Source organism: Aricia agestis, chromosome 22 (assembly GCF_905147365.1).
Source record: "Aricia agestis chromosome 22, ilAriAges1.1, whole genome shotgun sequence".
NCBI lineage: Eukaryota > Metazoa > Arthropoda > Insecta > Lepidoptera > Lycaenidae > Aricia > Aricia agestis.
In genome coordinates this window covers 7,381,168-7,396,418 of record NC_056427.1, presented here as the reverse complement: position 1 = coordinate 7,396,418, position 15,251 = coordinate 7,381,168, and the positions used below count along the sequence as shown (strand labels likewise).

Sequence of the window (15,251 nt, the reverse complement as noted above, 5' to 3'; positions counted from 1 at the left end):
ACTAGCGGATTGTAATAGGACCTAGAATCTAGAGCATCTTCTGCATCACAAGACGTGTACTCGACAGCGCGTATTGAATGAAACTGCGAAGTGTCGTTTGACAAACCGTTCAAACCGACATCAAACGGTTGCATCAAACACGTAAGGTTTGAATCAAACCGTTTGATCGTCTCCGGGGCTCTTTAGTTCCTTTTTTCGCCACGTTCATTTAAGGTGCCCATACACGGGACAATTTGTCGTTTCGATCGATTGTCAAGAAAATCGTCCTATCGATCTTTTGAACGTAAAATCGTTTGCAATATTGCTACACACGTACAATTTGTCGTTCGATTTTAACATCAAGGAGATAAATCGTTACGATAATTGTCCCGTGTATGGCCACCTTTAGAGCCTTGACGAGCTCTAAGATGTCAAAAATGTATGGGATTTGACAGAACACATCGCTAAAGGTGCCGGTTGGCAGCGGGCGACATGAAGCAACCGCAGACGACGTGTCGCAGCGACACTACTGGATTGTATTTCGATGAAATACCCTCCGCAGCTAACGACACGAATCTAGCGACACTTATTCACTACAAGAACAATCATACAGCTTGACAAGGCTTTAAACAGCTTTAAATGAATGTGTCAATGGGCGCTGCTGGTAAAGGAGAACTGTCAAAATGTAGTTTTTGTATGATAGCAGCGTTAGTTCCTTTTCTCGCCAGTCGCCACGTAAAAAGCCTTGTCGAACTGTAAAATTAAGTTAAAATATTTAATTCGTCAGAATTTTCCTTATTTTATTTATTGACCAGAATCATTTACTTCCGGTCAATAAACAAAATAAGGAAAAATCTGACATATTAAATAGGAATTTTTCGCTTTTTCCTCATTATTCCAAGAATAAATCAAGAAACAGTGTTATCGAAAATGCATTAATTAAGTTGGGTTTTTACAGAGTTAAAAGTTATCTGTCCGTTTTTAGGGTTCCATAGTCAACAAGGAACCCTTATAGTTTCGGTCTGTCCGTCCGTCTGTCTGTCAAAAAATCGTTAGAGTCCAGTGTCCCCCCCTTCTACCAGCTAAACAGTTGCTTCTGAAAATGTGAAAAATTCACGGGAGTAGGGAATATGCTGAATTTAAAAGGAAAACTATCGCGGCTAAGAAGACTTCAAAAGTTTTTGGGTAATAGTCTAAAGTATAAAGGAACTTTTCGTTCAGATTTAGTTCAGAAAGGAACTGAGATGATGTTGTTAGTAGTGTAAAACTCGTTATAAATGTAGGTACATTTAGACTGGGTTGCTGCAGCTAACTTTAACTGTAAAGGGGTACGAAGATTTTGCTCGACCTACCGTACCATTATTGTGTTTTTTCGCGTTCTCGAATATTTTTTTCAAAAATGGATAGCTAACATCAATACAAACAAAAAATAATCTTGGACAAAACCGCGTAAAGTGTCACATTTCGAAGATATGAGCTGCCAAAGTTTTATCAATTTAAGATAGAGACATTTCGAAGATTTGAGCTGCCGAAATGTGACACTTTACGCGGTCACTTCGAAATGTGACACTTTACGCGGTTATCTCCAAGATTATTTTTTGTTTGTATTGATGTTAGCTATCCATTTTTGAAAAAAATATTCGTAAACGCGGAAAAACACAATGGCAGGATGTAGGTCGGCCAGGCTCCATATAAAAATCTTCATACCCCTTTATCTTTATTTTTAACTACAGTGCAAAATGTCAAATCTTTGGTTGAAGTTAAATATGGCGTCCTTACCTCCGCTCATACGTGAATTTCTCCGGTTAAAGTTAAAGCTAAAGGACGCCATTTTTAACTATAAAAATAACTTTAGTTAAACTTTAACCACGCCTCTGGTGCAACCCAACCTTATTGACCAAACAAAAATTATCAAAAACTAGCGGTACTACGGAACCCTATATTGCGTGTGGCCTGACACGCACTTGGCTGGTTTTATTGTTATTATTCATGCGTCTCCACGCATTATTATTATTATTATTGTATAAATAATCACAATGATTATTGATTATTTGACCTTTTAAAGTGCATGCACACCGGGACGATACCGCGAAAATATTAAAAATTCGAGCTACTCTTTTTTGACAACCTATAGGTAGGTAAATACAGTTTACTTATAGCTGGTCAAAAAAGAGTAGACGCTGTAGGTATACCCACACAATTTTTAATACACATAAAAATATGAAAACCTTATTAATTGAAGATAAAAATTTGCAAGGTGATAATATTTAGTGTATAAGGATTTTGAGGAAACTGTGCAGGCTACATTCTATCCCGGCATTTCCACGGAAACGGGAACCACCGCCCGCTATAAACTATAAAGATAAACTTAAGTCCACGCGGACAGAGTCGCGAGCAATAGCTAGATAAAAATAAATTCATCAGCCTCACAGTAAAATTTGCAGTTTTTTATCCCCCCAAAAAAGAACATGGCTCCTTCGACTTCTATTAATGTCATTTCTGTTTTTGCCGATTCTTAGTCTTATAATTAATTTTCAATTAAAATACAATGTGGATATCATTCTGTGATCGTCTCAAAATAATACTCGCTATTTTAAGTTGGGAAATCCATTTGTGATGTTATTAAAAAAAAAACCACAGCCGAATATATAACCTCCTCGTTTTTTGGAAGTCGGTTAAAAATAAGAAAATACTTACTACTTTACTATTTGATAATAAACTTAAAATAAAATAAATAATTAAGGGGGCCCATACAAAAAACGTGCAAAAAAACTATTTTTTTCCTAGTTTCGCTCTAGATAACGGTACGGAATCTTTGTGCGCAAGTCCGACTCGCACTTGGCTGATTTTTTAATTTGTAAGTCGACAACTTTGGACAATCTTGAGAATCAGCGAATCCCATTTTACTTGTCGTGTGGCCTTGACCGTAGAAGATAAGTTACAAACAGTAATATTGTTTCTTGATTTGAAATTTTAAATAAGACTGTACGCTTATCTCATAAGTTATCGGCCCGTGTTACTTTTAAACCTAAATTATTATTTATTAGTATTAAGCTACGAATGATAACAACGTATTAAGTATATCAGTTGAGAGTATATATAATATATTATAATAGCTCCCACACCGGTTTCGGTGACGGTGGCCGGTTTCATTGAAACCAGGCCAGCTACGCAAGAGTAATTTTATAGTGCCCAAGTGTGTGCGCAGTACACAAGAGCACTCTCTATTCCTTTACTCTCATAACCCAGTGGGACGGACGACCGACACGACTGGCGAGAGATCAGGCGCAGGACCGACTTTTTACATGCCCATCCGACGCATGGATCATCTTACTTGTCAGACAATCAGGTGATCAGCCTGCATTGTCCTAACCAAACTTTTAACTAACATGTTACCAACGCGGGAATCGAACCCACGACCTCCGAGTCAAGAGCCGCGCTCTACTAGACCACGGAGGCGTTGAGAGTATAGTACTTATGTTCGGTTCCCCGGCCGGAGCTAACATAGAGTCATAGAGGAAAACAGTCAGACACAGCACAGCCATTGTTTTGGGGATAAATATAACACTGACCGCAAGAAATGATTGATTACGGGAGTTCAGTGGCGGGGCAAGACCTAAATTTATGTAGGCAAGATATATTTTGCGAGGCCCCTTGATGTACGACGCAAGGAAGTATTTTTGACACTCAAACTTGAATGATATGAATTGTTATTGTTAAAAAGTTGAGTATCAAAACTAGTGAATCTTTAAAAAATCCTCGTGGTCCAAGGGGCGCGTGGCCGTGGGCGGTGGCTAACGTCGCCCACGCCTTACGCCGCCTCTACGGGAGTTAGTAAACAAACCCGCGTCTGAACAGATAACGCATGCAGTATAAATACACCAGTCAAAAGACGTCCCAGTCACAACTCACAAGCACCAGCCACAGTTGAGACTCCTGAGCAAGATGAAGAGCAGTCTCAGAACAGCGCTGATACTGTTAGTGCCGTGTCTCATATCGGCGCAGATACAAGTGGAAATTGTCCCGGGCTCCGACGACAGAAACCCTGATGTGGTCGTCAGTGGAACAGACAGAGCTAAAGCTTCCGACATCGACTTACAAGCATTCCAACTAACAGAAAATAGCGTGCAAGAAAACCTCGCGAGAATGGAACTAACGTGGATAAGAGTAAAACAGGTGAACATCAACCACGCAAGCGCAGAAGGCTACAGAGATCTCTCCATCACACTGAAACCGATATCCGGGAGAATTTTACGAAGCAACGACAAAATGAAAACGGTTAACAAAATAAATATACGCAACCAAGGCTTCAAGGCGAGGTCATCTAAACCCATCATGAAACGGGCGGTTATGGAAACTATGACTACGAAATGGCACGAAATTAAACACTTATCCGTCGGTAGCGACATAAAACATCTAGTTGGCTTCAACAGACTGGTGCACTCCTCGAAATACGGAGAAGAGGACCACGCGAGCAGGACAGTAACAGTTGAGGCGACAACGGAAGATGGACCAATGCTGCAGCCAGGAGAGTCAGTCTAAGCAGAACTTCAAGTGAAGGAGACGACACTGGAAGTGAGAATCGACTACGAAGTCAGCCTGGACGGAGACATCTACTTCGGATATCTCTGCGACTGGCTGCTCGGTGTCTGCGCGAAGCACAGCCATATCGACATCAACGATTACCTGAAGAAGAAGGCCCAGTCGCCTGTGCTGAAGCCGTACGAGATCGTCACCTTCACATACTACCACGATCCGCAAGTGATATTTGGGGAAGTAAAAAAGAATACAATGCCAGTTGATGTTAATACTCTACATAATTTCAATTCTCTTAAAATTGAACAAGTTTACGACGACGCGATGATTTGATACACTAAAAATTGTAGATTTTAAATAATAAATAAATTGCATAAATGAAAAGCAAAACTGATTCAATGCGTAAGCCAAAACCATAGCTAAAAGACAAAAGTTTTAGATAACTAATTTGACATCTGAGTCGTTTACGACTATGATGAATCTTATAAAAATATCTTGTTAGATTTGTTACATTACGAAAACACAATTTGATAATGTGCATATCTTAACCATCCAGAAATAATCGAAGGTCGAGTATTTCTTCAATTAAACCTAAATAACTAAAATTATTATTAATAGCATTAAATTCTTTTTCTTTTTAATAATTTTACATTGTTGTTTTGGTTAGGTTTTGACTTTTGAGACTTTTGACGTTTTAAAAATAAAGTTAGGACTGAAATTTTGTGACTTTTTCCTCTTCTTCTAAATTTTTAGGGTTCCGTAGCCAACGAGGAACCCTTATAGTTTCCCTTATAGGGTTCAGCCGTCCGCCCGTCTGTCTGTCCGCGGTTTTGCTCGGAGACTATAGGACCTACAAAGCTGTGATTTGGCATGAATGCATAATGCATATATTAATATTGCCGACAAAATGGTACATGAAATCGATAACATAGGGAAGTAAAATGTATGGAAATATTTGAAGAATGAAGACGCTTTTAAATTTCCGTCGGCGATAACATTTTAATGTGCACGTTAGAGGACATCACGACGTCTACACGTCTTCTGAACCGCACAAAACGTCCGCGGTGCGTAAAATCAAAAAGGCATTTAACGTACCCAACGTTTTATTGTGGAAGTCGGCGTCCACGATAACGTGACGCCCAGAGTTATAAAAGCGCACATTCTCAGATCCACGGAATAAGCACACAAAATTCATCACAAACTGTCCAGCCATTTCGGCAACTACCACCACAATACGGGAGTTTTATACATGAGAAGATCTTTTATTACTGACGAAATTTTCTTCTTCAAATATTATTTCACGTGTCAGGTTCTGCTTATCATATTTCTTCTTAATTTTCTCAAAATGTACTTGTGGGTCAAAGTATGAGGTGTATGTAACAATCTGATACGGCCTTACAGGCGGTTGCCCGATCATCTTGAAATATTCATTGATATCTAAGCCTTCGTCCGCCCAGCAGCTATAGTCCATGTTATAACAGTCATCAAACTCGAAACAAATATCCCCGTCGAACCTTACTTCATAATTGATTCTTAATTTAAGTATAGCTTTCTTTATTTTTAGTCGTGTCATGACTGTTTCTCCTGGTTGTAAGACAACATTCGGTGATATTCCAATATCACTATCATCGTTTTGTTTTAATTTTATATTTTCGTCTATCGCTTTGCTAGCGTAGCCGTCTTCTCCGAATGCTGAAACGTCTTTCAGACCGCCAAAAACAATGCCAACGTCGCCAGAAAGAGACAATCCACGTGTATCAAACCATTTCGTAGTCATGGATTCGTTAAGTTTCATCACATTTGTGTTATAAGTTATGGAGTGCATATTTTCATTAATGAGGACCTTTTGAGCATGTTTCACTCTTTGTCTGTCTTGTAAAAGGTCTACGGATACCTGCCGTAGAGTAATGTTGAGTTTTCTTAATGAGCTATTTATTTTATATGCATCTTTGATTACAACATTCTTCACGTATTCGAATGTCATCTTAGTTTCCAAATTTTCTTTCACTTCGTTTCGCGTTAGTTGAAACGCTTCTAAATCTTTATCAGTTAGTCCAACACTCCGTGCTCTTACGATGAAATTCGTTGTTCCGTTCTTGTATTTATATCCCGGTTTTACTTCGACCAGTATTCGCGCGGTAATGAGACACGGCAGTAGCAAAGTTAGTACCGTTTTAAATATTCCCACCATCCTGCTTCAGCTTGCTTGTAGACTGTTACATGCACGTTTCAATGCATGTATTTATATTACATTTCTGAAAACCACGAGGATAGATAACTGTTTTCATAAAATGTCTCATTCGTCAATCGTCATATCAGGGCCGCGCCACACCGGAATGGCAGCGGCGAGGCGAGCACTTTCAGTATGCAGTGTCATGTGATTTTAAACTTTATCTTCATTATTATAATACATAGTATCGCTTGAGAAATCGCGGCCGCCGGCGGCCGCCGGCGGCCGCCAGCGGCCACGACCGGCCACGGGCGGCCGTAGACTTCTCAAGCGATACTATGTATTACAGTAATGAAGATAACTTGCCGCTGCCATTCCGGTGTAGCGTGGCCCTTATATATATATATATATATATATATATATATATAACACCGGAATGGCAGCGGCAAGGTGAGCACTTTATAGCATATATATATATATATATATATAGGCCCTTAGTGTTCAAAGCAGCTGATGGGTTTTCCAATCATTTTCAGGTTATGCTGTTATAGTAAAGGACTATTGACGTCAATATCTTCTCCATTGGAGTCACCCACCACAAGCGCGTACGCACATTAGTATATTTACAGATCGATCGCAGCCAATTAATATATTTATGCCGTTGACATATAGATCAATATAGAAAGTCCAGGCTGTTCTAAAAGGATAATATCTCGAAAACCCCATTCCATTCAGCAAAGGCGCAGAATATACAAGTTGTAACAAAACTAGGGCCGGTATAAATAGTCAGTACTTAAAATGCATCTCGGTCTCAAGACACGGTTCGGCTCAGTCACAGAGCCTGAACCGCGTCATGAGACCGAGATGCATCTTGAGTACTGACTATTTATACCGGCCTAAGTGATAATACTTTAGAGTTTAGGGTGTGTACGTGTTCCTTGTAGAGTGTTCACTGTGAAAGTAGTAGCGCTGAAAGACCGTACTGTAGCATTGTCGTGGGGATTTCGCAAAAATAATTTACTCTTAATAAAACCTTGTCCATGGTAAATCGGGTCCCGGGAAAGAACATTTTTAGGGTTCCGTACCCAAAGGATAAAAACGGGGTACGGGACCCTATTACTAAGACTTCGTTGTCTGTCCGTCTGTCTTTCGCCAGGCTGTAACTCAAGAACCGCTATATAATAGCTAGACATCTGAAATTTTCACAGATTGTGCATATCTGTTGCCATATAACAACAAATACTAAAAACAAAATAATATTAATATTTAAGGGGGGCTCCCATACAACAAACGTGATTTTTTTAACCTTTTTTGCTCGATATCAATAATGGCAACAGGTAAGCACTAAGCACTTGAAATTTTCACAAAAGGCTAAAATATATATGTGTCCTTTATAGTAGAGGAGGGGAGGGTGCTATTTTTGTAGTCACTCGAGCGTCATGGAGACTTAATAGGTTTTGTACATTAGATAAAACTGATTAAAAAATAATAAGAGCGTTTTTTTATTTTAGTGGTGGGTTCAGAAACTGCAGTCATTTTTCTTATACGGAAGCTTCTTTGGGGTGTACTAAACATCCAGTATTTTAATCTGACAGATTCGATGACATTTCAATATAAAAAAAAAATTAACCCACCACATGAGAAATCTGATTTCTATACCATGATAACTAGACACATGTCGGAAGCCTATACAAGCTTAATCTGACACGCTCGAGCTACACGCCCCGGCACAGTGAGCGTTAAAATCCGTCAATGGCTCTAAACACACTAGGCTGAATTACGCCGGCGTAAATTCCGCCGCGTTTCAAATGCATACAAAATACGGGCCGAACGCGAGGGGTGACACACTATTACGTCGCGTTCCGTCCGTATTTTGTATGCGTTTGACATTTGCGGAGGAAATTACGCCGGCGTAATTCAGCCTAGTGTGTTTAGACCTCGGAACAATAATTTAGTTATTGTTCCTAGGTTTAGACACAATGCGATGCGACCCGACCCGGCAATAGTGTGCTATAGCGCATTTTGCGTTGCGCTGCGCCCCGACCCGAAAAATAAATGAATTTGAATTTTACGTGGTAGAGCCATGCTTCGGCACGAATGGGCCGGCTCGACCGGAGAAATACCACGGGCTCACAGAAAACCGGCGTGAAACAGCGCTTGCGCTGTGTTTCGCCGAGTGAGTGAGTTTACCGGAGACCCAATCCCCTACCCTATTCCCTTCCCTACCCTTCCCTATTCCCTTCCTTACCCTCCCCTATTCCCTTCCTTACCCTCCCCTATTCCCTCTTAAACGGCCGGCAACTCAAATCTGCACCCCTTGGAAATTATTTCTGCCGGCGCCCATGTCTGTATGTATGTACGTTTTCATGTTTGTGTTCGCATAGTTGCGGAAGTACAAGTCCGATTTAAATAATTATTTTTTTGTTGTACTAGGTATTGTCCAACTTAGGTAATGCTGCATGATTCTTTAAAATCGGTTCAATAGTTTTTGAGATATGGAATTTTAATTCTGAATTACACACAAATTTGAAGTCGGTTTTATCTTTTTAAAAGAGGTACTATTATGCACTACAAAGATTTCATGTTCTCGTAGATTGACAAATGCAATTACGGTAATTATAACGGTAAATATAAAGTTACCATTTATGTAGATAAGAAAAAGAAATAGGCCTAAATTTGACCTTGTGCAACCCCCAATAGACCTTAAAGAACTTACTTCTAATCTGTGTGAGTTATTCTGAAGATAAAAACTTAATATGTATTTGCATATAAAAAGTGTAGTGTCTATATGTAAATTATAATACTTACATAACATTATTACAATTTCTTAAACAATGCTGTGTACTTAACAGTCAAAAGCTCTGGCCTAAACACAAAATATCCAGCGCATTCTGCGTTTCCTTCTAAGCCCGAATTAGGTTACAAAGAATAGTAAAGACTGATCCAGTTAATGTATCGTCGATAAAGCTGAATTGATAGCACTGCACAATTTGCTTTTTACCACAAGGTGATATCCTTATTTTATTTTCTAAATCTAAGGAAATTTGTTTTTAAAATTAGAGTGTAAAATATCTGAATGCTTGGTTTGAATCGTTTATTCTTGAAAAAACAAGTTTCGTTGGACAAAATTAAATTCGATCTTATTCGGTTCTTTTAGGTCACACTAGGGTGAAGCCAAACGAGCGTTATTTATGAGTCGTGAGTCGCAGAATTTCTGCCGCGTAAATATATTTTCATACAAATCATGACTCACAAAATTACGTTCGTGTGAATCAAACATGACTTTTGTATGAAACTGAACGCAGCAGAATTCTGCCGAACCGAAGTTCTGCGACTCACAACTCACAAATTACGCTCGTTTGGCTTCGCCCTTAATAAATAATAATCAGTTTTGCCGAAATCACCAAACTTTAATCTTATTCGGGAAATCACCACACCATTTTTAATAACCCGGACGTAGTGTCGACTCTGTATTTCGTTGTTTTACCGCAACTTTCAATTGCGGGTCGTGGTAGTAAACATACGTCAGAATCTCGTGCGTCTCCAGCACGGACGATTGGCCGATCCTCATGAAATATTCGTTGATGTCCAAATGGTCATAATTCAGACAGATATGACCGAACGGGCCGCAGAAGTATCCGAAATAGATGTCTCCGTCCAGGCTGACTTCGTAGTCGATTCTCACTTCAACCGTCGTCTTCTTCATTTGTAATTCAGCTTTGACAGATTCTCCTGGTTGTAATTCTACTTCTTCTTCTGGTTCAGCCTCGATTGTCACTGCTTTATGAGCGTAGCCTTGTTGTCCGTACCTCGAGGAATGCTCCAAACTATTACGCTGAACAATGTGTGTAATACTGTTGTGTAGAGATAAGTCTCGCGTCTCAAACCATTTTGTAGTCAAACTCTCAGTAACGTCTCGTTCCACGACAAGCTCTTTAGCTGTTCTATCATTATTACGATAAGTTCTCTTTCTATATTTAACTATTTCGTCGTTGGTTCGTAGAACTCTTTCGGATTTCGGTCTCAGTGTAACGTAGAGGTCTCTATACCCAGAGACACTCGCGAAATTTATGTTTATTTTTCCAACCGTTTTCCATTTCAATTGCATTTTCATGAGGTTACTTTTAACCGCAGTTAGAGTTAGTCCAAATGCTTGGAGGTCATTGTCTGAAGCTTTAGCTCGGTCGGTTCCGCTGACGACCACATCAGGGTTTCTGTCGTCGGAGCCCGGGACAATTTCCACTTGTATCTGCGCCGATATGAGACACGGCACTAACAGTATCAGCGCTGTTCTGAGACTGCTCTTCATCTTGCTCAGTGGACTTGTGGTTGTGAATTCTCTGAATTGCGAGCTTATATAGTATTATCATGTACAGATAAATGCCAAACAATTGTTTGTTGCATTCGTAGGCGGTAGGAAGGATAATAAATAACTCGAGATAAACATGTGGTTAAAATTCCCCTACAACAACAATTCCTACAATATGACTTTGCACAAATTTATCTGGCGTATACAGGGTAAGGCTAAGAACTCACGGAGCAGTTTTCGCCCGCGGCCCGCGCGGTTGTTTGCGGCTCCCGCTGTTTGCGCCCGCGCGCTCTGCGATAGTTTAGCGGGCGATCGCAGTAGCCGTAGTAGGCGATCGTAGTAGAAACCGCCCGTCTTGCGATTATCGCCCGCAGAGTTTGCGGGCGATGATCGCGACCGCGGCGGCTGCGGGCCCGTACAAATCAGCGTTCTCGTGAGTTCTGAAATAAAACCGCAGCTCCGCAACCGCGGCGGCGCGGGCGTAAACCGCTCCGTAAGTTCTTAGCCTTAGGGTGGGTTGCACCAGAGGCGTGGTTATAGTTACAGTTATTCTCAAAGTTATGGTCATAAGGCTAACTTTAACCTTAACTTTGACCACAGAATTTGACAGATGACAGCTGGTCCGCCAAGGCTTTAAATGGGCGGGGGCGCTGCTGGTAAAGGAGAACTGTCAAAAATGGCGTTTTTGTACGATGACAGCTCCTTTAGTAAGTTCCTTTTTTCGCCACGTTCATTTAAAGCCTTGTCGAGCTCAAGGTTATGGTTAAATATAGCGTCCATTATTGACTTTAACCAAAGATTTGACATTTTGCATTGTAGTTAAAGTTACAGTTATAGTTAAAGTAAGTTGGTGCAACCCACCCTTAATGTTTGTGAAGGCCATGGTAGGGAAAATTTGAAACTATAGGGGATAACAAGATTACGTTGAAGGAGGTGCTAGTATTGTAGCATCTAGCCGTCACTTTCATACATTATTTAAAAATGTGGTAAAGACTTTTTCCTGTGCATCCTTCCGTGTGAACCTTACAATGAAATTATTAAAAAAAAGAAAAAAAAAAGATAGAAAAAAGTGAGCCCCGTGCGAGCTTCTTACGCCGGTTCTTCTCGCCGGGTTAGTTCCCGAACCGGTGGTAGGCACCATGTACGACATTCTGAAAACATTTATTTTATTCAGAAATAAAACAATTTTGATATTAATGATTATCCTCGTTGACAAGACTAGCGAATGGTATAATAATACAGAATGTGCAAATGCCAAATACAGTTGATTCGATTCCCGGCTAGGGACTTCACACTCCACATTTTTTCGGGATAAAAAAGTATCCTTGCCTGTAACTCAAAGTATCTCCATAAAAATTTCCAGCAAAATCGATTCAGCGGTTTGGGCGTGAAGACAGACAGAATTTCACATTTATAATATTAGTATGGATAATGGACACCAATTGTCGAGGGAGTTATTTATTTTCGATTAATGTCTTAAATGTTTATATAATTAAATACATTTTTCCATTAACAACACTGTAAAATTAAAATAAAACAATCTAAAACATTGGCTCTAGTTGTGGTCCTTGGGGTACACCCTACAAATCAGATCCTAACTGCAGTATCAATCCAGCAATTTCAAGACATAAAGTTCTAAATTTTGCTCATAATTAAGTTGCCCTTTAATGACGACAGTTGGCAGTGGTTAAGATATTATTACAATACGTCTGTGTTAATGTTTATTTTAGTCGCAATATACTTACTCACAAATCACAATACATGCATCTTTCCTGTTGCACCCTGTCGGGTAGCGACATCTATCTATTAGACGTCTTTGTAACCTTTACGTCTAATCCAGCTATCCCCAACCCGCGGCCCGCGGGCTGCATGCGTCCCGCCCGCGCCGGGACTTTATTTGTGGCCCGCGTGATGGTAAACCATTTTGAAATTCACGCCCACCGGTAAAATAATGTAGTCGTCATGAAAGTCGAGAAATGTTTTCATTAATTTTGAAGAACGTTATTTTTTAACCCTAAAAATTTTTGTTGCGGCCCGCGACACCAAGACCAAAACATGTTTGTGGCCCGCATGAAGAGAAGGTTGGGCACCACTGGTCTAATCGATATATGGTTGTCTGAAAGAGACCGCTTAAAGCGGTAAGACCGCCAATTTGCGCTCTTCCTAAAAATTGTTTCTCTTTCGCATTCTGTATTTTATTATGTGCAAATAAAGAGTTTATTATTATTACGTCGTTTTGGTTAGAAATCAGGTTAGTAGCGCCATCTTTTGGTTAATGGTGCAACTAATATAGTTCTCTGTTGGGATATCTGAATTCTGATATATTTATGAGATATTTCCCCTCTTAATACCTTATTTGTAGGACGCCATAGGACGCTGCCGCCCATAGGCCATGGCCTATACTAGGCAGTACTACATAAATTCAGAGTTGATTATTAGGATAGAAATTAGTATTTGTAGGTTAACTTTATTATAAAAAGAGGTTTAAATATAAAACATGCATAATATTATAATCATCGGTTGCTTACTAGAAAGCCTAGAGATGGCACTAGTTAACAAAAATATTTTTATCTTCTCTGATAGTCAAGCTGCACTTAAAGCACTGACTGCTGCAGAAGTTTCGTCAAAATTGGTTCTGGAATGCATTGAGACGTTGAACATGCTAGGAAAGGACAACAAAATACGCCTAGTATGGGTCCCGGGCCACAGTAACGTCCCCGGTAACGAAACCGCGGACGAACTGGCTAGGCTTGGGGCTGAGAGTCTCATATATGGCCCAGAACCAGTCTGTGGAATATCTTCCAGTACCACAAAGCAAGTGCTCGAGGAATGGGTTCGCAAACTGAGCGGGAAACAATGGGTTGAGACCCCTGGCCTTGAACACTCGGCACTAATTTCTGGCTTCAACAAGAAACTGTCAGGAATAGTGCTCACCATGGGTAGGAATCAATTAAGAATCCTTACCAGAAGCCTAACTGGGCACTGCAAGCTCAATAAGCACCTTAACAGAATAGGTGTTAGTAGCTCAATGACTTGCAGATTCTGCGAGGAGGAGCATGAAACACCTATACACCTTCTCCTTGACTGCCCTGCTCTACTACAGAGCAGGAACGGACACCTTGGTTGCTACGAATACACATCTACCGAGGAAATTCGTGGCACCAACCCCAACCACATCGTTCAATTTATGAGCAGCATTGGGTTGGGGACGGTACTCTAATGCGAAGGAGTCACAATAGATCCTCAAGGGTCGCAGTGACATCAGGGCTACTTGACCTGCCTTCAGAAAAAAAAAAAAAAGGCAAAACAACATTTGCCGGATCAGGTAGTTAAAGATAAAGATAAGTAATAAAAGTTTTATTTATACATTTTAGTTTCATACATCCCTCAGTTTCAAATACACTGCATATGCAAGACATTTAAATGCATTTTTGGAAATAACATAATTAAATACATGAAAAACAGTCTTTTCAAACATTATGTCATGACTCATGATTGTTAAAAGCAGCACAAAAATATTGCTTCAAAACCATTTCTGTATGAACACATAGGCAAAATCATAAAATCTTTCAAACTAGCATTGTTACAACTTATAAGATATAATAATATCTCTTCCAATGTTATCTTGCATAAAAACTTTATAATTTCTTTAAAAACACTGCGATGTACACTATCATAACTTTAATGAATTTTAATCTCAAATATGACAAATTATTTAAATTCAAGTATTTTATGATATGAGATGGCAAAGAAATATACATACACTTGACAGAAAAACGTCATATTATAAAGTTTAGTCGAATCTCACAAAATCTCACTTGAAGCCTTAAGGGGGCGACTAACACAAAATTTTCGATTTTATAATTCTTTTTTATACTTGAAAATAAGCCCCGAATTGTTTCATTTTCTAAAATTAGATACTACATTATATTTCCAAGAATTCTATCTGAGCAAAAACACGATATCTTAAAATTTTCTAAATAGAAAAAGTCACAAAAATGCATCTAATTTTCACGAATTTTTCATTTATTGCCATAACCGTGCATTGAACTAAGTTAATATTTTGACACAATGTATAAAATTCTATCATTGAGAAACCGACCTAGCGGATTTTTAAAATGTTGTATATTTATCGAGTTATTGAGGAAAAACCTAGGAAAAACTAATTTGGCGATGATTCAGCCTGGCATATGAAAGACGGGCGTGAATGTGAAGAGAGAAGGACGATGTTTGGTTTTATGGGTTAGTCGCCCTCTT

General features: G+C 39.5%; 1 protein-coding gene and 1 pseudogene across 1 annotated transcript; one reads left to right on the top strand and one right to left on the bottom strand.

Moving 5' to 3' along the window:
- The first annotated feature begins 3,884 nt into the window (after positions 1 to 3,884).
- Positions 3,885 to 4,848, top strand: LOC121738259 (annotated as a pseudogene).
- Positions 4,849 to 10,034: 5,186 nt separating this feature from the next.
- LOC121738221 lies at positions 10,035 to 11,007 on the bottom strand. Its single transcript, XM_042130180.1, has one exon. The coding sequence runs from the start codon at positions 10,992 to 10,994 to the stop codon at positions 10,128 to 10,130; it is 867 nt and encodes a 288-aa protein (XP_041986114.1). The 5' UTR covers positions 10,995 to 11,007; the 3' UTR covers positions 10,035 to 10,127.
- Between the last annotated feature and the right edge of the window lie 4,244 nt (positions 11,008 to 15,251).